Below are 22,813 nucleotides of genomic sequence, written 5' to 3' on the forward strand. Positions count from 1 at the left end.
TTTAGCCTCCAGCTCACACGTTCTTGTCTTCGCTCAGGAAGGACGGCTCCAGAGCAAACTAATTTATGCTGTAGCCAAATCGCTTGCTCACAACTTTTAATGCCAGTAGCTCACAAAGCAGAATTTTTGCTCACAAGACTCCACAGCTTAGAGGGAGCATTGGCGGGTAGCTGTGCTCGCCTGCAGTAAAACAGCTGGATTCCAGTCCCGCAGCACCTTAGAAACCAGCAAGATGGGGGTGGGGGTGGTTGATGAGCGTTCAAGAATCAAAGCTGGCGAAGGGAGCTTTGACTCTCAAAAGTTCATACCGCCGAAAGGTCTTGTTGCTACAGGACTGGAATCTATTTGTGCAAAAGAGACAGACATAACTGGTCTTGCCTAATTCCAGAGGGCCGCTTGCTCAGGGGAACCCAAGCCACTTTCTCGCTCTTTCACCCACAGAGTAAAGACTCTTACGGAGTGCCGTTGACAGCCGGTCGTCCAAGAAGCCGGTTCCCACAGTCGGCAGATCGATCCTGGCAGCCAGCAGGTGGTGTCCGGGGCACCGCTTTCCTCCGCACGGCAGAAGAACTTCAGGCTTCCACCTGCTGCATCAGTGCTGCGAAGATGATCTCGACTGAACTTTGGCACGTCAAGCCAGAGACGCTCTTGGCGCTTGCTGAAAGGTGCACACGGTTTGGAGGAAAACAGGACTCGCCAAAAAGGGTAGGGCAAATTATTCATTCAAAATCTCCCCACCCCCGGCGGCGCTTTTTCGGTCTGCTTGGACAACAGGCTAGCAACGTTTGAGGACTTTGCTGCTTTTAGCAGAGGATGGGGAAAGGTGGCTCGCTCTACTGACATCCGAGCTTGCTTTTCTTGAATCTGAGGTAGAATTTCAAAAGCGAAGGGTGGAATGAACGGTGCAGATCATCCAAGATGCTTGGAAAAGGCTCTGAGAGCCGGTAAAGGAAAACGAGCCAGCAGAAACAGGGTTAAGTCAAGCCTTTAAAGGCTGGACAGCAAATCCAAATTTGCAGACACCCGGAGAATGTAGAATGCTCTCCTCGTAGGTAGGGCTTGCATGCTATAAACAACGTTGGTATTTCTAAGGATGTTTTGCCTTCAGCAATACCAAGCATCACCTCAGTAGGACTTGTTCTGTGTAGCTCTTCCGTGAGGGTGTGAAGGATGCATCTGGAAATTCGTCAGCCTCTTGGGGGCTGGAAGGAAATCAGTCATGGACCAGCTACTGCCTGTGGATCTACCAGACTTAAGGTAAAATAAATTCCAAATATATTGGGGGGGGGGAGAGCCCAACTTAACGGATGCCTGCTACTGAAATTGATTCGTTTCTCACCGTCCTTAAACCATAGTTAGAATACCGTGAGTGCAGTACTATCTGACGTATCCATTTTCCTCTCCCTTAAAGTATTAACACAGGTTCTAATTTTTCAGTAGCTTATAAAAGTTATTTGTGGCACCGTTCAGGAACAAGAATTAACAGGAAAAGGCTAGCTAAAAATATAGCCGAATTAGAGCAGACTCCGTGTTGGCAAAAATCAAATGTCTACAAGATAAAGTTACATCTTGGAAGAATGCCTTCATCTAAAAATGTGTTGTTGCGAGCTTTGTGGTACATGCGGGCTGAAACAGAGCCCTTGTTCTTGTCAAATGAAAATAAATTTTCTTCCCAGAGATAAACACGATCCCCCATGAATGTACTTTATACATGCCTTTCTGTAAAATCTAAGAGTATAAGAACTTGGGATCAGATTAAAAAGACTTGATTTCAACTTTCGGTCATCAACGGGAGCCAGACAGATGCCCTGAGAAAACTCACAGGTTGGGTCACAGAGAAAGAGTCATCATCTTTGTAATTTATATCCTAGCGTCTGGTTGTCAGAATTAGACTGTCTATGCACATGGGGGCTCTGTTACAAGCTATTTTATTTATTTATTATTATTAAATTTATGAATCACACAATCCCCGCTACCGCAGGGCTCTGGGCGATGTACTACACATAGTAAAAACATTAAAACCATAAAATAAGCACATAATCCACATTTACCCCCTGCCTATCGGCCTGGCTCAAGGTGGTTTATAGTAATCATGCCTAATTGCTCATGATAGATTCATTCTTTGTTAATTTGCCTAATCCTGATTTTAAGAAAAAAGTTATATACCCTAGCAGTCAATAGTACAACCTTGCATTAGGCAAGTTCCTTATGTATGGTAACACAGGGTGGAGTCCCGTAAACACTTTCCTGGGAGTAAGTGCCACTGAATAAAATGGAACCTACTTCTGAGTAGACCTCCTCAGGATTGCTTCCTGCAGTACGTGATGAACAGTCTTAATTGCTTGGTTTGAACTTACTGCAAACCAGTTTTATTGAACGGCCACACAAGTGCTAACATTGTTGATAAAAGAATTATATTTAACTGACAACCTTCCGCTCAGTTGGCTTTTATAAAATTCACACCATGCTGTCCACCACCACCCCGCCCTTATTCATCTTCTTTCTGTACTAGAAGTGGCTGAGTTTTAGCCCAGGGAAATGTTTCCAACACCAGAATCGTTTCAGTGGCTTTCTTCTGCCCCTTTCCCAGAACGGTACCCAATAATTCAACCTCAACTTACCTGGGAGAAAGACTACCCAAGGTCTGTATTGTGAACCACTAGCAATAGCTGGGCGAAATTTAGGTAGAAAATTACGTCAGAGGTATTTTAGGCCAAACACAGTTTACCCCACCCCACTACCTTCCCTATCTTCCTTAACCTTCCGAGTGGCTCACAGCTTATTGCAAGACACTTGTCACACAATCCAATTCAAAGTTTTAACAATTCACATTTCCCCCCCCTGCTTCATTTCTTATAGCTTTGCTGAAATGGAGACACCAGTAGTCCTTTAAAAAAAATCCATCATGCAAATTATTTGTGGACAATCCCTGGAGAGCCATTAAATAGGTCCGAGATTAATACATTTTGTTGGGGGGGGGGGGCCACTGAAGGATGGGGGGGAAAAAATTAAGAAAAAAGGGGGGGGGGGGACACTTTAGGATGTGAGGGAAAAAATTAAGTAAAAAGTAGACAAATCCCTTTATTTTCCCCCCTCAGGCTTGCAGACGCTATCTAGAAGTTCTGCAGCCGCAGCCCGTGATGTTTTTGTTTTCTATTAAATTTCTATAATTATCTATGAAAACAGAGAACATGATACTGAAGAAAGCTGAGCTCTCTCATTTATTCCACCGCTGGCTTTCTTCCTGATTTTTATGCTTTTCTCATAGCAACAATGCCAAGAAGACGTTTTGTACTTTGTCACTGAATAGATCTCAAGAGAATCACTCAAGTGTACCAAATAAAAAAGCATTTTACACTTTGAACGTTCAATTTCACACGCTCGTGCGTCACCTACCGAAATGCAAAAAGGCCACGGATGCGTGCCAAGCCGTTTGTAAAATGTCGGCTTCTTTCGGTCTTCCAGACTCGACATTAATAGCTTTCCCGTTTACCCAATTGTAGGTTCCACAACTTTCACGCAACTGAAGTTAAATGGAGCTACAATACGGTGCCTTTCGACTTGGGAGGAAGTCCGTGCTCGAAGAAAACCCATATATGCCCGTATCATTACTGTGAGAAAGCTGCTGGAATACGGAACGCATGAATCCCATCTTACTCACCGCGTTGAGGACTAGTATACATATTCCAAAACATACTCAAAAAGCAACGAAAGCTTGGTTCTTAACAGATTCTACCTATTGGGGATTACAAATATGACCCCTACAGACCTCTTTGGACCCAACAATTTAAGCAGTTTGGCACTGAAGTCCAAGGTGATCTATTTCGCAGAGAACCGTACCATGGAAATCTATCCTGGAGCCACATCTCCACTACTCTGTAACAGCACCTACCCTTATTTGTGTAACGAAAGCAAACCTCTGGGCCTGGAGGATAAATCGGAACATCAGCAATACATCATCGGCCTGTTCCTGTCATGTCTCTACACGATATTCCTGTTCCCCATCGGCTTCGTGGGGAACATTCTCATTCTAGTGGTGAACATCAGCTTCCGCGAGAAGATGACGATCCCAGACCTCTACTTCATCAACCTTGCCGTGGCGGACCTCATTCTGGTCGCCGACTCCCTCATCGAGGTTTTCAACCTGGACGAAAAGTATTACGACATCACGATCATCTGTACCTTCATGTCCTTGTTCCTCCAGATCAACATGTACAGCAGCATCTTCTTCCTCACGTGGATGAGCTTCGACCGATACATCGCGCTTGCCAAAGTCATGCGGTCCAACATCTTCCGCACCATGGAGCACGCCAGGCTAAGCTGCGGCCTCATCTGGCTGGCGTCCATTTCTGCGGCGCTGGTGCCCTTCACGGCCGTGCACCTGCAGCACACCGGAGAGATCCACTTCTGTTTTGCGGACGTCAAGGAAATCCAGTGGCTGGAGATCACCCTAGGGTTCATCGTCCCTTTTGCCATAATAGGCCTGTGCTATTCGTTGATCGTCCGAGTCCTGATCAGAGCTCACAAGCACAGGAGTTTGCGGCTACGCCGGCAGAAAGCTCTCAGAATGATTTTCGTGGTGGTCCTCGTCTTCTTCATCTGCTGGCTCCCCGAAAACGTCTTCATCAGCGTGCAGCTTCTCCAGAAGACGGAACCGGTCCCGTCCCGGAGCCAGTCCTTCAGACACAGCCACCCCTTGATGGGACACATCGTCAACCTTGCAGCCTTCTCCAACAGCTGCCTGAATCCCCTTATCTACAGTTTCCTAGGTGAAACTTTCAGAGACAAGCTGAGGCTGTACATCGAACAGAAGGCCAAAGTATCGGCTCTACATCGTTTTTGCCAAGCTACCCTGAAATCAGTCATCCCTGATAGCACAGAGCAATCGGAAGTCTAATTTAGGACCGTTCCGAAGGTACCACAAAGGAACAGGATCGCAATACTGGTTACTCACAGGAAAGTGTATATCTTACGCACACAGAGAGTTGTACTCTTGTTTTTATGACAATATGTACAAGATTAACCCATTATAAAGATCAGCATGTAATTGGGGAAAGGGCTAATAAAAGATTCTGGAAGGTCGCTTGCACGTATGTGTGTCTGCAGACAAAAAAAGTGACAGAAAATTGTATAAAGAGAAAATTCTGACTCTTGACCGATGGCCAAATACTCAGGTGCCCTGAACCAAACAATAAAGCTGAACAAGGAATGAGAAAATCCAATAGAACGTACTGAAATGGGGAAACCAGAGAAGTCATTGATTTTCTATCCAAGCATATCAGCATGCAAACTTTGTTAAGAATTACAGTGTTCCTTGTACACTACTATATATAGACGCATTCATGTTATAAGCACTGAATTAAGAAAAACAGAAAATCAATCTAGGATTACAGCAGAGACTTCTTTCTTGTTTTTTTTTTATTTTTTAGAAAACTAGAAATGGAAAAACATCAGATCTTCCCCCCATTGTTTCCAAATCCCCTGATTTTCAAGAATCTAGGAAATTTCTACCAATGTTTTTTCCCCAGAACCTCAAGACACAAGGGCCCACTGACTCACGCCCAGAACCTCCATACTCGCAGGAGTGGTTATGGGTCCAGCTCGCATCCACACACCCAGCAAGCGCAAGGCAGAATTCACCTTTAATTCTGTTTCCTGTCCCTGCCATTTTTTCAGAACAATCCTAAACAGAGCTACGGCCTTCTAAGTCCACAGAAGCCGATGGGCTTAGAAGGCCTGCAACTCTGTTCAGGGTTGCATTGTGTTATGTGTAAATCTGCTAATAGCCCTTACTTTAATTTTGTTTTGGTGTACGGCATTTTAAAACAGATCTGAGTCCGGTAGCAGCTTAGAGACCGACGAGATGTTTAGGGCATAAGCTTTCAAGAGTCAAAGCTCTCTGCATGTAAGTATCTGACAAAGAGAGATTTTACTTTCGAAAGCTTATACCCCCCCCCCCAACAATCTTGTGGGAAACTAAGGAGTTACGGCATTCAAACCTAGCTGTTCTACTACAGACCAACGCAGCTACTCTTTGAAAGCACTTTTAAAAACCGTTTTAGAAATGTCGTATTAGAATGCGACCTCTACATTGGGACTTACAGTGGGATCTCCTTAACCCTGCCATACAAACCCTGCTTTCAGTGGTCTAGAGCCTGGGATTGGGAAGATGCTACGGTAAAGGTAAAGCATGGCGCCAAATCGCAACTGCCTTACAGCAACTCCACTCTGGGGTTTTCGAGGAATAAGAGACCTTAGAGGCGGTCTTGCCACTGCCTTCTTCCAAGCAGGAAGCCTCGTCGTCCTTGGTGCGCGGACTCTAATCTGGGAGAACCGGGTTTGATTCCCCACTCCTCCACTTGCACCTGAACATAAGAACATAAGAGATGCCAATGTTGGATCAGGCCAAAGGCCCATCCAGTCCAACACTCTGTGTTTCACAGTGGCCAGAAATACCAGTGCCATCAGGAGGTCCACCAGTGGGGCCAGGACATTAGAAGCCCTCCCACTGTTGACCCCCCACACACACTGTTGACCTTGGGTAAGCCGTAGCTCTGGCACAGCTGTTCTTGAAAAAGAGTAGTTTCTGTCAAGAGCTCTCTCAGCCCCACCTACCTCACAGGGTGTCTGTTGTGGGGAGGGGAAGGGAAAGGAGTTTGTAAGCCGCTCTGAGACACCCTTGGGTAGTGAAGGGCGGGGTATAAATCCAATCTCTTCTTCTTCTTCTTCTTGGTGGTCTCCCATACAAGCGCTAACTGCAGCTGACCTTGCTTAGCTTCCGAGCTCTGGTGAGATCAACTTAGTCCGGGGCTATTGAGGCTGCTAGGGAGATACTGTATTGCAGTAACTTGCAGTCTCTCTCTCCAAGACATCACCAGCAGATGGTGAGAGGAGAAGACGAGGTACATGCATGGAACCATCTCTTGATTTCACTGTAGGCAGAAATTCAGGAGGATATCATCAGGACAGGCCCATAAGCTGGGGAGGGGTGTGTTTCAAGATCAGAGCTATATCTGGAGCCAGGGTAGTGTAGTGATTAAGAGTGGCGGACTCTAATCTGGAGTGCTGGGTTTGGTTCCCCACTCCTCCTCCACCTGCCGGGTGACCTTCGGCCAGGCACGGTTCTCTCAGAACTCTCTCAGCCCCACCTGCCTCACAAGGTGTCTGTTGTGGGGAGAAGAAGGGAAGGTGATTTGTAAGCCACTTTGAGACTCCTTAAGGTAGAGAAAAGCAGAGTATTAAAACCAACTCTTCTTCTTCTTCATCTCCTTGTTTGGACATCAACGCTTAACCAGGAAGACCAACTCATGTTTTTAGATCTCTTTTATAAGACAGTGTGACAGAAGGAGGCATGTTGGCCACGGTGTGAGACAAGACGCTGGACTAGACGGACCACTGGTCTGATCCAGAAGGGCTCTTCTTATGTACAGCCTGACCTCATCAGATCTCAGAACCTAAGCAGGGTCAGTACTTGCAACGGGAGACCACCAAGGAAGGCTCTGCAGAGGAAGGCAATGGCAAACCACCTCTGCTCGTCTCTTGCCTCGAAAGCCCCTTGCTGGGGCCGCCATAAGTTGGTGGTAACTTGACAGCACATACGTACAGACAATGACATTATGGTCCTTTCTGCACTTGAATCTCGTCCCTGGTTTTATCAGAGTTCAACTTGTGACACAATACCTTGCATTTATCCCCAGTTTTAACAGCATCCGTTTATCCAGGGACAAGTGTGGGGCGAAACCGGGGTGACCGCGATGCAATGTGGAAAACAAAAAATACCCCGAGATAATTACAGGGGTGAACTCGAGTGTCGTTTAGAATATAAGTTCAGGGACAGGGTTGGACCAGGATTTAAGGCCTAGTGCAGAATCAGCCAAAAAAATCTCAAGAAGGATTACAGTATTGTTATAACCTCAGCATTTCCTTCCAGGATGGAGAATACCGCTTGCTCCGTATTGGGTTTGACTAACTTCCCTCTTGACCACCCTACTGAAAATTTTCCAGTTTGAAGAAAAGAGGAACTTGGCTGACCCTTGCATTAAAATCATGCAGTCTCCTTTGGGCTTAGACCCCTGGACTTCAACCTCTTCACATAGTTGTCACCCACAGGCTGCAAGGTCCTGAGAGCCTCGGACAGCTGCCTGAGGTGGGGGTGGGGAGGGAAACAACATTACTCCAGCCAGATCCAGAGTGGCCAAGCGTCTCTGCGAACACCAGCAGAGAGGATTAGGGGTACTCTGCAGCAAGCAGAAGAATTTTCCAGAAATCTAGGCAAAGCACAAGAACCAAACTTCCTTCATGTTCCAGAGAGTAAAGGACTGGTGCATTTCCTTAAAACTGACTCCCCTTCCTGGGTCCAGGAATTTTGGTGACACAAACTATTAACAGTGGGATTCACTGCCGCAAGGAAGTGACGGTGGCTACTAGACAGCTTCAAAACGGGATTGGATAAACATGTGGAGCAGAGGTCCTTCGGGATATTAGCCACAAGGTATAGAGGTTAAGAGGCTGAACTGCAGACCGGAAGGTCAGTAGTTCAGCAGTTCGAGACCCAAGTGCCGCATGAGGAGCTCCCGTCTCTGGTCCCAGCTCCTGCCAACCTAGCAGTCCAAAAGCGAGAAATTGCAAGTAGATAAATAGGTACCGCTTCGGTGGGAAGGTGACAGCGTTCCGTGCACCTCGGCGTCTACTCATGCCAGCCACATGACCACGGAAATGTCTTTGGACAGCGCTGGCTCTTCGGCTTGGAAACCGAGATGAGCACCGCATCCCTAGAGTCGGATTCGACTGGCTTTCGAGCAAGGGAAACCTTTACCCTATAGAGGGAACACTCTGTCTGGGGCAGTGATGCTCTGCATTCTTGGTGCTTGGGGGGGCAACAGCAGGAGGGCTTTGGAGTTCTGGCCCCGCTGGTGGACCTCCTGATGGCCCCTGGGTTTTGGTCACTTTGTGACACAGAGTGCTGGACTGGGTTGGCCATTGGCCTGATCCAACATGGCTTCTCTTATGTTCTTATGTCTGGGCAGTGATGCTCTGTATTCTTGGTGCTTGGGGGGGCAAGAGTGGGAGGGCTTCTGGAGTTATGGCCCCACTAGTGTATCATCTAATGGCCCCTGGGGTTTGGCCACTGTGTGACACAGAGTGCTGGACTGGATCAGCCATTGGCCTGATCCAACATGGTTTCTCTTATGTTCTTATGTTCTAACACATTGAGTTGTCAAATGGAATTAGACCCTTAGTCCATCAAGGTCAGTAATATCTACTCTGACTGGCAGCGGCTCTCCAGGGTCCCAGGCAGAGGGTCTTTCACATCACCTCCTGCCTGGTCCTTTTCACTGACTATGCCAGGGATTGAACCTGGGACCTTCTGCATGCCAAGCGGATGCTCTGCCCCTGAGTCACAGGCCACCCCCTTCCAGTGCCAGACTTTGAGGCATTCCATTATGCTAATTTTTGGGGACCAGGGACCAATACTCAAGGACAGAAACATATGCATACATGGTGACCATGTAACTGACACTAGCGTGCATACACATACAAATGTGGACACAATCTTCCTTCCAGGTCACCGTTTCAGATTTAACTTTTAAGGCCAGGGAGGTAGTTTTCTACACACGTTCCCCCACTCACAAATGTTATTACTGGAGAGCTTGTCTAGCACAGCAGCTGACAGAGCAACCCTAAGGTCAGATCCCTGGGAATAAGCCCCACGGAGTAGACTTGAGTATGATTCTGATCTGACCTGCTTCAAGATTGCTGTCTGTGCAGCTGAACTGCAAAACAAAGCGGTCCTCCGCTGGAATTTCACCTCTACCACGAACTCCTGGGGTGATAGCCGGCAAGGCGTTACTCTGAGGCATGCAGGAGAACAAGGTGATAAAATGGACCGGGCCACTTCAAACTGCAGGCGGAGAATCAATTTAGACAAGCACTGCCTATGCTAAAAACTCCCCCCGCAAGCAGAAAATGAGAAAGGAACCAAAACCTCTCTCCTTGCTGTGTTAGCTTTTCATCTGTAGAGAGATTTGTTATTGCAAAAGGAATACTGGAAGACGGAACTTACTGCCGTACAGTCTGAAGTAAAACCAGGGTGGTGCAGAGGTCAGAGTGTTGGGACTAAGATCTGAAAGACCCAAGTTCAAATCCCCGCTCTGCCATAAAACCTACTGGACCAGTCACAAGCTCACAGCCTCACCAGCCTCACAGGGCTGTTGTGAGGAATAAAACAAAACAGAGGAGAACGATGCAACGCAAGCCATTCTGGGTCCTCCCATGGGGGGGGGGGGAAGGTGAGGCAGAAATGTAGTAAATAATGCAGATGCATCTGCAAGGAGAACAGCCAAACTTAGCTTCCTGAGGCCACGGGTGCAGCTTCTGGGTTTGTGTAAAGGGTGCTGGTTCCCAGCAACTGCGGGTTCTCACTGCACTAGACGAAGGGGACTTCGCCTGAAGGGGAAGTTTTACCATGTAAGACAAATCAGCTATTTCCTCTGGTTCACAAGACAGTTTTCAGTCCCCGAAGTCATCTGGAATTTGCAATCATGGAAAACTCAATGGAAGTTGGAAATTTCTCCATATTATTGGTCCCAACTGATTAGTTCACACAATCCCTAGTTCAGGGGTCCCCAACTTTTCTTAGAATTAAGAACGAAGGGAGGAGACCTCCTGACTGTCCCGCCAATCAAAGAAGCTCGCCTGGTGAGCACACCAGAGAAGGCCTCTCGGCGGCAACCAGTGTTCCCTCTAAGCTGAGTTAGTGTGAGCTAGCTTACAGTTTTTCAGCCTCCGGCTCACACGTTTTTCTCTTAGCTCAGGAAGGATGGCTCCAGAGCAAACTAATTTATGCCACAGCCAAATTGCTCACTCACAACTTTAATGCAAGAGATATTAATGCCAGTAGCTCACCAAGTAGAATTTCTGCTCACAAGACTCCACAGCTTAGAGGGAGCATTGGCGGCAACCCCACGATTACGGAGCATCCTGCCCAGGAAGGTGCCACCTGGCCCCCTTGTTTTCAAGACTCACTAAGCCTCACAGTCGACCCAAGGGCTCTTCTCCCTCAATACCCCCTTGGCTGTTTAGCAGCTGTGAACCAGAGTCCTTAAACGCCACCATATCATACTCCTGACCTATTTTCCCCCCAGGTAGATTCCTAAGTGCAAACCATTGTAAAAGCTCGCCAAATAACACAGCGTATTCTTTTTTCGTTGCGATTGAGTGCATCTGGGGGGGGGGGGGGGGGGAGAGAATCAGCAGTATTTGTACAGTTGGGGAGGGGGGGGTGTCTTTTAGATGGCTCTGCCTGGCCTCTTTCCAAGCCTGCAAGGAGCCAACGTTGAAACAACAGTGTGCTCTGTTCTAACCCCCACCCCTGAGCTGTCTGCTGAGCTGGGCTGTTTGTGGAACAGTCGGGGAGTGGTCAGGGCACAGTCTGCTGGTCACACGGTGAGCCGGTCCCCGGAGGATCGCAGGAACACAATCGTTTCCATGATGGAAAGTGCGATAAGTTCCAACAATATTAAAACTTACCTAATGCTTTGTTTTTCCTACCGGGGGGGGGGGACGACAACCCACTATTGTTAGCATGGAGATATTACAAGGAAAGTAAAGGAAAAGGTGATCAGGGTCCCTCTGAGGTGGCAGAAGAACAGCCCGTGAAATTCGGCTCTCTACAAAAAGACACCTGGAGATGGGGAACACAGTTTGAAACCAGCCACCATGCGGTCAAACAGCAAAACCAGAGAGCCCGGACATGCGATGCTGCTTTAAAGAGATGTTTGCAAAAAGGAGGATGCATTTTGACTAGGGGTGTGCATTTGGCTACAGCCAAACTGAAAAAATACTCAAAAAATACCTTGTCGGTTTTTTTCAGGTATCACATAAGCCGAATACAGATCAGAGATCTGTATTCGGCTACCGGTATAGCTGAACCTGAAAAAGCCATAATTATCCAGCTTTTTTTCAGGTTCATTTTGCTATACTGAAAAACCTAACAGCCACCTGAGCCGCCAGTCAGCTGTTGGGTTTAAGAAGAAGAAGAAGAAGAAGAAGAAGAAGAAGAAGAAGAAGAAGAAGAAGAAGAAGAAGAAGAAGAAGAGAAGAGATGGGATTTATACCCCGCCCTTCACTTGGAGTCTCAGAGCGGCTTACAAACTCCTTTCCCTTCCCCTCCCCACATCAGACACCCTGTGAGGTGGGTGGGGCTGAGAGAACTCTGACACAAACTGCTCTTTTTCAAGGACAGCTGTGCCAGAGCTTGTGACTGACCCAGGGTCACATCAGCAGGTGCAAGTGGAGGAGTGGGGAATCAAATCCGGTTCTCCCAGATTAGAGTCCGCGCACTTCACCACTACACCAAACTGTGGGGGAGGGAAAGAAAGGCATTGTGAACATGCCTGGTTCCCTGCCTGATCTTGTCCAGAGAAAGCCACCGGGCACCTGGAGAAGATCAGAAAGGGAACTCAGGCATGTTTGCATGCCTGCCCTCGGTCTCCCCAGCCTGCCCACTGGGGAGGGAAAGAAAGGCATTTTAAACATGCCTAGGTTCCCTGCCTGACCTTCTCCAGCTACAATCTGTCAGCTGGAGAAGGGAAGGCAGAGAGCCAGGCTTTCCCTTGTCAATTTCACTCCCAGCTGACTGGTGAGGAGTGAAATTGACAGGGAAATCTCTATGGGCTACCAGAGGGAAAGAAGGCATTTTAACATGCCTCCTTTCCCTCTGGTGGTGTAAATCGGACCCAAATATATTCGGGAATAACGAATAAAGGCCAAATTCTAATACCAGTATTTTACTGGGGAAATTTGTCACTTACCGATATTTTTGGGGTCTGATTTACCCAAAGCCGAAAAATACCTGCATTATTTTTTTTTTCAATACCCCTAGTTTGGACCTGTCCCAGTCTTTGGGACACTTTGGACCTCTGATAAGAAGTCAGAGCCAGTGTGGTATAGTGCTTGGATGGTCAGAACAGGATCTGGAAGACCCAGGTTTGACCCCCCCCCCCCCCCCCCTTCCCAACCACGCCCATATCTTGGGCAAGTCACAGCCTCTCAGCCTAACCCACCTCTCCAGGTTGTTGTGAGGATAAAACGGAGGAGAAGAGAACAACATAAGCCACTCCGGGTTCCCACTGGGGAGAACAGCAGAATATAAATGAAATAAATTAACAAGTAAGTCACGCAACTCCAGATTTCAGTTCAGACTTCGGGAACGAAGCTGAAGAGGTATAACACACCATTCAAGACAACGGAACCCTTTTGTTTTACACTCTGCTGCCGTCTCCCCGCCGAGGGATGCAGCAATGCCAGGGGCTAAGAATAGACAGGGCAGCGCTGAGCCAGCCGCCCTGGCTGGCAACCGAGGAGAGCTGCCAATTCGACTTTGTTCCAAGGCACTGAGACAGCACAGTTTCATCTTATTATCTCAGGAGGTAGCCCGGCCGGCCGTTAACAAGCCGCTTCGGTGAATTCGGTGGTGAAATTAAGGGATGGTCAGACTAGAAAAAAGCAAAACGAAATCCACCTTTGATGTGTCAACAGCCACGACAGGATTCCAGCGTCCAGCTTTAGACACTCGCAATGTGATTTCTTCCCCCAAATTCCACTTTCTTTAGACGTTTCTCTCACTCCTAATGTTATTTCCTCTTAGCATTTTACTGTGGCTACGAACAGAAATTAAGATTTTTGCCATCCAGACCCACTTTTCTTCCCTGTCCCACTCCAACATATGAGTTTTGTTTGCCTCACCTTAAGAAATGAGCACAGATAAACACACAAACACACTTGAAAGCGCCCTCTGAAAAGCTCTCACACGTTCACACAGTCCATGTAATGCAGCCCAGAGAAAGCCATTTGAACATTTAGACACCTTGTATGGAGTGGAACTGAAGCCGTATGTCACTTTGGACGAGATACAAAATATTCCCATCCTGCTAATAAGGTGCATTTGGCCTTTATTGGATTGATTTAATTCATTCATACCACACCTTTCTCCACAATGGGGACCCAAAGCAGTTTATATCTTTTTCCTCTCCTCTGCCCTGACCTGGATAGATCCCGTCAGATGGCGGAAGCCAAGCACAGTCAGCCTTGGCTAGTATTTGGAAAGGCGACCTCCAAGGAATACCAGGGTTAAGATGCAGAGGCAGGCAATGGCAAATCACCTATTAAACATCTCTTGCCTTAAAAAAACAAATCTAGCTCGCCACCTAGTGGCGTATAATGCTAAAGAGCTAGAACGTCTGACTGCCAGACAATCTTAGGACCTCCTGGCACAATGTAATGTAATACACAATGTAATACACACAATGCCATATGAAGTATTATTATTATTCCTCTTCTCTGTTTCATCTTCACAATAACCCTGTGAGATAGGTTAGGCTGAGTGGGTGTGACTGACCCTAGGTCCCCCAGCAAGCTTCCACGGCAGAGTGGGGATTTGAACCAGGGTCTCCCAGATCCTAGTCTGGCACTCTAACCACTACACTGCGCTGGCTCTTAGGCTTTCCTTCCTTCCCTACCCTTAGCAGCCTCTTCCTGGGAAAAGCTTGGCACAACCCACCTTTCTCCTCAAAGCAGCTCACATCGTTCTTCCATCCTCCATTTTATCCTCACAACAACCCTGTGAAGTGGGTGAGACTGAAAGCCCCTGGTCTGACACAAAGCTTTAGCCAATACACCAAGTTTTAACCACTACACACCATGCACAGGAATGTGGAACGCCTGCCCTAAAAATTAAATTTTAGAACCGGCTTCTTGACACCTTCGCTCACGAGACACAAGGTGCTCCAGAGAGTGATCTGAGAAACCCTCCTCCTCTCCCGTCTGATTTCCCACCTCACAAAGGACCAAAGTTCCTTGGTTCTGTGACCAGCTTTGGGTGCGCCTGTGAAGACTGAATGGTGCTTCCTGCCTCTTTGTCCGCTAACGCTCCCATGGGCTTTTGGCTCTCAGGGAAATCCAGGAGGCCTGCTGGCTTCCTGGCTCCAAAAAGCCAAGAGTCCTGATTATTATTATTTTGTTAAAATGGGCCTTCGGGCAGCCAGGATCTGTTAAGATAAGCGCACTTTGTGACCCGCAGATGACAGAAGAAATGTACTAGACCAGAAGCTGTTTGGTAGTGTCACGGGCTGGGCTGGACTGAGAGGTAGGAGTCAGGTCCGGTCCGAGGTTGTAGCCAGGAAAGTCAGAGCGAGAGCCAAATTGTGAGACCGAGAGAGTGGTCGTCCGAAGCAGGGGTCAGGAAGCCAGGAAATCTGAACGAGAGCAGGGGCTGAGAATGGGAGCTGGAAGTGGATGCGAGGTCTGCACGGAGGCGACTTGTTGCTTCCACGGAGAGCCTGATCCCACGCGGGATCTACATAGCCCTCTGGCCGTGCTTCCCGTGGTGGCACCGCCACTCCTGCTAGTACTCATGGCTCGGCGCTCGCCTTCCCTGCCAGTGTGTGTCTCGGCGGCGGGTGGCTAAGTCCCTGTGGAGCCGCCCCCTCAGGTGAGCCCCCCGCAGAAGTGATTCAGGCGGGCTTCCCAGTTGTACCTGTACCTCATTGGCTGCTGCAGGACCAGCTGCGGGGGTTACAGGCTCGGGAGCTGGCGGCGGCAAGCTGCTAGCTCCCGAGGAGTCAGAGGGGCCGGCTTCTGGCTCTGGCAATGCCGGTGGCGCTGACTGTGCTGCCAACTCAGGCGGGGGCCCAGCGCTGCCGTTGTCGCCCATGACAGGTAGGCACCCCCTGGTAATAGCCCTGACCTGGATGTCCCAGGCTGGCCGAGGTCTTGGCAGCTCTCAGAAGCTAAGCAGGCTCAGCCCGGGTTAGTCCTTGGATGGGAGATCACCCAGGAAGTCCAGGGTCGCTACGCAGAGGCAGGCAAGGGCAAAACCACCCCTGTTTGTCTCTTGCCCTGACCCGGATGGCCCCGACGAGCCCAATCTCTTCTGATCTCGGAAGCTAAGCAGGGTCAGCTCTGGTGACTACTTGGATGGGAGACCACCAAGGAAGTCTGGGGTGCTACGCAGAGGCAGGCCATGGCAAAAACACCTGTGGCCACCCCTTGCCTTGAAAACCCTCTGGGGTAGCCATAAGTCGTCTTTCCATCGCCATCTGATGACTGATTTTCACTTGTTGGTCATTTCAAAGGGCTGGAAGATCGCCCTCACCTGGGTAGCCCAGGCTAGCCTGTTCTTGTCAGATCTCGGAAGCTGAGCAGAGTCAGCCCTGGCTGGTATGGGGATGGGAGGCTACTGAAGGAGTCCAGGGACACGACGCAGAGGCAGGCGATGGCAAACCACCTCTGAACACCTCTGGCTTACAAACCCCTCGATGGCAAAGAAAGAAATCCAAACGAGAAGATTCCCTGTGTTCTTAACCCCACGTGGCTGTTAAGTCTGGCTTTTGGTTCTCACTGAATGCAATTTCTCAACAACCTCTCCACCAGGGTTCCCTCTAAGCAAAGTTAGTGTGAGCTAGCTCACAGTTTTTTCGCTTTCGGCTCACACATTTTTTGCCTTAGCTCAGGAAGGAGGGCTCCAGAGCAGTGTCCCCTCTGAGCTGAGTTAGTGTGAGCTAGCTCACAGTTTTTTCGCCTCCGGCTCACACATTTCTGTTTTGGCTCAGGAAGGAGGGCTCCAGAGCAAACTAATTTATTCAGCAGCCCAATCGCTCACTCACAACTTTAATGCCAGCAGCTCACAAAGTAGAATTTTTGCTCACAAGACTCCACAGCTTAGAGGGAGCGTTGCTCCCCACCTCCTTCAGACTCCTGACTGACACAATGCAATTGTGTCGGACGCAGCAGGCTAGTGGATAGATGGCCAGAGGGTCAGACTAGATAGCCTTTTGCTACCTCCCTGATCTGGTGGTGTTGGAAAGTGCTGTCAAGTCACTGCTGACTTACAACAACCCTGTGGGGTTTTCTTTTCTTTTCAAACCAGAGAGACACTCGGGATCCATTAGAAACATAGCAGCATATTTTGAGCCTGAATGTTAACTGAGATCAGCGTCCTATCTGAATTTAGTATTTCTTAAGACTTGTTGTCTAGCACTTATGAAACAGAGAGCTTTTGCACCATTATAATATCTCCTGAAGAAGACCCATTTTTTGAAACGTTGTTATATAATCCGGAGACGACGTTGATTATGTACCTTGGTTTAAGTATTATGCAGGCACAGACGTTTGAGAACAAGAACTGGCTGAGGGTTCCTACAGAGTGTACAGTTAAACAGCTAATTTGGGTTTGGTGTCTGTGTGACTTGTGAAATGGTGAAAGGTAGCACATCTGATTTATGGGAAAGAAATTCAGCTGTGTTAACTGATTTATCTTTTAAACGTACAATTATACTGATCCGCATTACGGACAAGCAACACAACAATCAGCATGCCATGGCAGAAATTTTTAAAAGTAAGGACTCAGAGATGACTTTAGTGCCTGTTGCCTTTCAGCATGGGAGAAAGGCTTAGCTTTAAAGCTGACATTACACATTCTGCAATTAAAAAACGAACATTTAAAAACTTAAACACATCGGCGGACACAAACAGAGCCACTAACCTGCTAACTTTGCTAGGTCTTCTGAAGACATGAAACTTCTTCTTTATACTGGGTCAGACTATTGGTCTATCGAGTCAGTATTATGTACTCCAACAATGAGCGTCTACCCAAGGTGTCAGGTCTTTCCCGTCACCGACTGCCTGATCCTTTTAACTGGAGCTGCTGGGGAGAGAATATGGGACCTCCTGCATGCCAAGCAGATGCCCTGCTACAAAACGAACAAACAAACAGATGAAGCGGCCATATATGGTCTACTCTGACCACCAGAAGCTCTCCAAGGTCTCAGGTGAAGGTCTTTAACGTCACCAGCCACCTAACTACCCGGAGATGCTGGGCACCTTATGCTTGAAAGCCAGATGTTCTACCCCTGAGCTACGTCCCTTCCCAGTTGAGTCTCACAGAACATTCAAGACCAACAAAATTTTCAGGGTCTAAGCTTTCAGGAGTCAAAGCTCCCTTCTCGAAAGCTCATTCTCCAAAAATCTTGTTGGTCTTGAAGGTGCTACCGGACGTGAATCGAGCTCTACTGCTACAGGCCAGTACGGCCACCATCTGAAATGATCAAAGAACACAGATGCCCTGTCAAACCACACGATGCAGCATCAGATCGGGCTTCTCCCTCCCATACCTGTCATTACTGGGGAGGTGGGTACAGTACCTGGTTTTGAAATGCAGTAAGCCCTAGGTTCGATCCATGACATCTCTGCCTAATGAATCTCAATATTTATTTATTGTCTTTATTGTATTTGCAACCAAACTCATAAACAGAAAACCCTCATCCCACAATAAACCTCATTCCACAGGAAAGCATGGAAGAATTTAAAGGCTGCTAGTGCGAAAGCTGCCATGTGATTTGACAACAGCTGCTAGAAATTTTGCCACACGCAGAGTACATGACTCTTTTTTTTTTACCAGCTTGGTGTAGTGGTTAAGTGCGCGGACTCTAATCTGGGAGAACTGGGTTTGATTCCCCACTCCTCCACTTGCACCTGCTGGATGACCTTGGGCAAGCCATAGTTCTGGCACAACTGTTCTTGAAAAAGAGCAGTTTCTGTCAGAGCTTTCTCAGCCCCACCTGCCTCACAGGGTGTCTCTTGTGGGGAGGGGGAGGGAAAGGAGTTTGTAAGCCACTCTCCCTTGGATAGTGAAGGGTGGGGTATAAATCCAATCTCTTCTTCTTCTTCTTCTTTTACATCACTCCCTCTAGAGCCACTGCCAATCAAAGTAGACAATACTGAACTATACGAGACAGGGGTCTTCTTGGTCTGAGCCAGTGTTCAAATGTCTGCCCCTTTCATGCCCAAGTGTGTAGTGCACCTAAAATCCTGCTCCTTATGGGGGTGGGGAAGAGCAGGTCAAGCAACAGGAAAGAAGCAGCCAATCCACCGATAAGTTATGCACATTCTCCAGAATGCAACTTGGAAATCCTCGTAAAGAATCCATGGATTCTCATGGGAAATTGCCAGATACGAAGTGAATCACAAGAAAACATGCCTTCTGCAATTAAAACTCAACCAAGGAACAGGAATATATCAGCCAAATATTTTAAAAAGTTGTAAATCTTCCAACTGACTGGTTTCTAGGGATTTTCAAAATACGCGTGTGATGTCACATCTTAAGGATACTGCACTGAAGACAGAATCAGAACCCATTTTTTTTAATCCAGGCTCCCCACGATTTGAACTTAGCCTAGAGACAATATGGACGCATCTGAACAGAAAAGCCCGTACAGCCGTCTTGTCCGTTAATGCCCAATGAAGAATTCCTAACCTTCTGAAACATGGCTGAACGAGTACACAAAATATTGTGTTTATACCCAAAACAGTTGGAGATGCGAGCTTCTTGCCTGGGAAAACCATTTTCAAAGTAGAAACTGTTTTCCCAGCTGCAAATATGCTTTCCTGGGAAATTTGTTCAGGCCTTTATAAAAATATTCAAAGGAATGCAAAAATTATTCAGCCTAATCTACGCATGTATGTGTTTCAAATTCTTTGCACACTTGCTGGAAACTGCTGGCCTTTTAGAAGGTTGCATTAACAATGACGCTGTGCAATAACAGATAAATGAAACCGTGGTGCCAACCAAGGTAGCAAATGAACACGTGATTACCTTAATCCTTGCTGATAGGAACTGGGTTCCCTCCGTCGAGGGTTCACATGGCCCCGGTTGTCTTAAGACAGCTGCTGCAAACAACCGGTCTGCTTGTGTTTTGAAAGGGAGAAATCTGCCGCAAGAAGCTCCCAGAGATAAAAGTATGGATGGACTTAGGCAACTGGGAGATCTGCTCTGTATTATTAAGTATCAACGGAGCAGGAGAAGAATCAGTGGAAACTTCCCCAACTTGTTCTTTTCCCCAGTTGTTTTGTGACCACCACCTCTTCTGAAGCAAATGAGACTTCAGGTATGCCACAAAGGGCATGATGGGTGGGCAAAAAAAAAAGACCATGGGGGAAAAACAGGCTGGTGAAGAAGAAAAAAGACTGGATTTATACACAAACTTTCACTACTCGAAGGAGTCTCAGAGTGGCTTACAATTTCCTTTCCCTTTCCCTCCCCACAACAGACACCTGGTGAGTCTCAGAGTGGCTTACAATTTCCTTTCCCTTTCCCTCCCCACAACAGACACCCGGTGAGGTAGGTGGGGCTGAGAGAGCTCTTTCAAGGACTGCTCTTGAGAGAACAGCTCTGAAAGAACTTGTAACTGACCCGAAGTCACACCAGCAGCTGATGGGGAGGAGTAGGGAATCAAACCTGGTTCTTCCAGATTAGAGTCCGCCCTCCTAGCCACTCCACCAAACTGGCTTTCAAGCTGCGGTTGCTTCGTCGCCCGCTTCATGAACAGTTTGGAAAGATGCAGACCAACCTGGCGACCCTGCAGAAGATGCTGGAAATACGTCAGGTTGGTTAATGTTTCCCCCTTACATACATTCTTCACAGCAGCTCCTCCTGGGCATTTTTCACTCACATCCTGATCTAGGCTGAACAATGGGGGGGCAGACCAAAAATGTATAGAGAACGTTCCCAGAACTGTTGTGAGGTGGGTCTTGTGAGAATTTGGATGGTGGAAAGAGGACACACACTCTACAGGGATGCTGAGCCCAGAATGTTTAGGGCTTTTCAGCGTTTGACTGGTACCTAGAAGACTTCAGGATAGCAGCATTCAGCTTTTAGGAACGCTGCTGTGAGCAAGGCAACCTCACCAGGAGACAGGTGGCTTTCTAGACTCTGTACCAGCTGATGATGAATCAAGGGCAAGCTTGTTGCAACGTTTTTTTTCTGTTTTTTTCCTGAAACCTTTTTTCTTTTTTCCGAAAAATTGGAAAAATTGAAAAAAGAAAAGGAAAAAAATTGATTATGGAACGTTTTATTTTGACATGATGAATAAAATATTTTAAGACAAGGTGTTCAAATTTTTTCCAAATAATTTCTAATATATATATATATATGGTATCAGATTGATCTAATTTCTGTGCACTGAGCACAAGCAAGTCCTAGGTTACAAACTGAACTCTCCAATGCAAGAACAAGATGCATTCCTTCCTTTAGGAGGTGCTATTGTCACAAGAAAAGAAAAAGGTTTCAGTTTTGTTTTTGCATGTGGGTGGGTATTCTGTTTGTAATAATTGTTTGGATACACTATATTTTTAATATGCTAGTTGTGATAATTTCATGCCAAGTAAAAATGTCCATAGTCATATTTTATGTTCCTAAAGTAACAGAATGACTTTCAATCTAGAAAAGACAAAAGAAATGCTAATGTAGCATTTTTTCAATTTTTCCGAAAATTTCATTTTTTTTCCGGGGGGGGGGGGGAACGAAAAAAACCCGTTTTTTTTCCGAGCTTCAAAATTTCCGGAAATTTTACATCTCTAAAAGGGTACACGTAACTGTCGCTACATCCTTGAGAGGAGGGACAAGATAGAACTTGTGATACTCCACAGAGCACTCACAGATCAGCTGGGAGGGAATCGTAAAAATTTCTGCCACTTGCTTTTAAATTATTGTATAAAGTTGGATGCTTTTTATGTTTTTAGAATGTTGTACACCACCTAGAGCCCCACGGTAATGGGGATTAGGCGATTAATAAATGTAATTTAATAAATAAAACAGATAAATGAATACAGGAGAGGAGCCATGACCTGGCTCCACCCAGTGACACTGCCTTGCAGAAGGTCAGAAGTTCAATCTCCAACTGAAAGGACCAGGCAGGAGGTGATGGCAAAGACCTCCACCTGAGACCCTGGAGAGCCGCTGTCAGTCTGAGTAGACGATGCTGACCTCGATGGACCGATGGCCTGGTTCAGGATAAGGTAGCTTCAGGTGTGTCACCGACGCAGCCAAATCCCACATCCACACCTCATGATCGAAGGTACAAGCCCCGTGGGACGGTCTAATAGTTATCAGCAGAGGATACTTCCCCTGGCTACGGTGATTCTACAGCCCAAACCACCAAAGTGCTGGTGTGTGGACTGGAGTAGGGTGGGTAGTAATCAGAACAGCAGCAGATAACGGGACGAACAGAAGGACAGACAGACAGACAGACGCTGCTCCAGAACTGGGACTGAACGCTGAGACACACCAAGTTATGTCAAGACAAATACTGGGGGGGGGGGCCTAGATGCGAGTTCCGTAGCACCTCAGAGACCAACATTTGGAGACTCAGAGCTCCCTTTCCCTCTTGAAAGCTCATCCTCTCCAAAACCTTGTGTGTCTCTAAGGTGCTACTGGACTCTCCAACACGGCTGCCAGTTTGGTGAACAGAGCCAGTTTGGTGTAGTGGTTAGGAGCGCAGACTCTAATCTGGGAAGAACCGGGTTTGATTCCCCCACTCCTCCACATGCAGCTGCAGGTGTGACCTTGGGCCAGTCACAAGTTCTCTCAGAGCTGTTCTCTCAAGGAAAGTCCTTGGAGGAGCTCTCTCAGCCCCGCCTACCTCACAGGGTGTCTCCTGTGGGGAGGGGAAGGGAGAGGAATTTGTAAGCCGCTCTGAGAGTCCTTCGGGTAGTGAAGGGCAGGGTATAAATCCAATCTCCTCTCCTCTTCTCTCTACCCTCTGAAAGGATCAACTCCTGTTGGTGAAAAAGGGTGCCCAGCTAAAAGCTTTCCCGGGTCCTTTGGTCAAATACAGAACACTTTAAATTGATGCGGGGGGAGGGGGGGGGAGGTTTCCCTCTACTCTCCCACACAATTTTATTTAGATAGTTTGTCCTGCTTTAAGAGCTCAGACGAAGTTCATTTGCTGGCAGTTTCAGACAAAGAGGTCCTTAGCAA

The 22,813-nt window shown here is 47.5% G+C and overlaps 2 protein-coding genes across 2 annotated transcripts in view; one reads left to right on the top strand and one right to left on the bottom strand.

Annotated features, from left to right (window-relative positions):
• Positions 1-22,813, bottom strand: part of LOC107124245 (chromosome unknown open reading frame, human C7orf50) — a 217,776-nt gene that overhangs the window by 185,962 nt on the left and 9,001 nt on the right. The gene's annotated exons all lie outside the window — the stretch shown is intronic.
• On the top strand, positions 3,842-4,934 carry GPER1 (G protein-coupled estrogen receptor 1). The gene has a single exon (XM_015427660.1). It carries the CDS (start codon positions 3,842-3,844, stop codon positions 4,895-4,897), a length of 1,056 nt encoding a protein of 351 aa, XP_015283146.1. The 3' UTR covers positions 4,898-4,934.

Source organism: Gekko japonicus, unplaced genomic scaffold (genome assembly GCF_001447785.1).
Source record: "Gekko japonicus isolate JY-2015 unplaced genomic scaffold, Gekko_japonicus_V1.1 scaffold136, whole genome shotgun sequence".
Taxonomy (NCBI): domain Eukaryota; kingdom Metazoa; phylum Chordata; class Lepidosauria; order Squamata; family Gekkonidae; genus Gekko; species Gekko japonicus.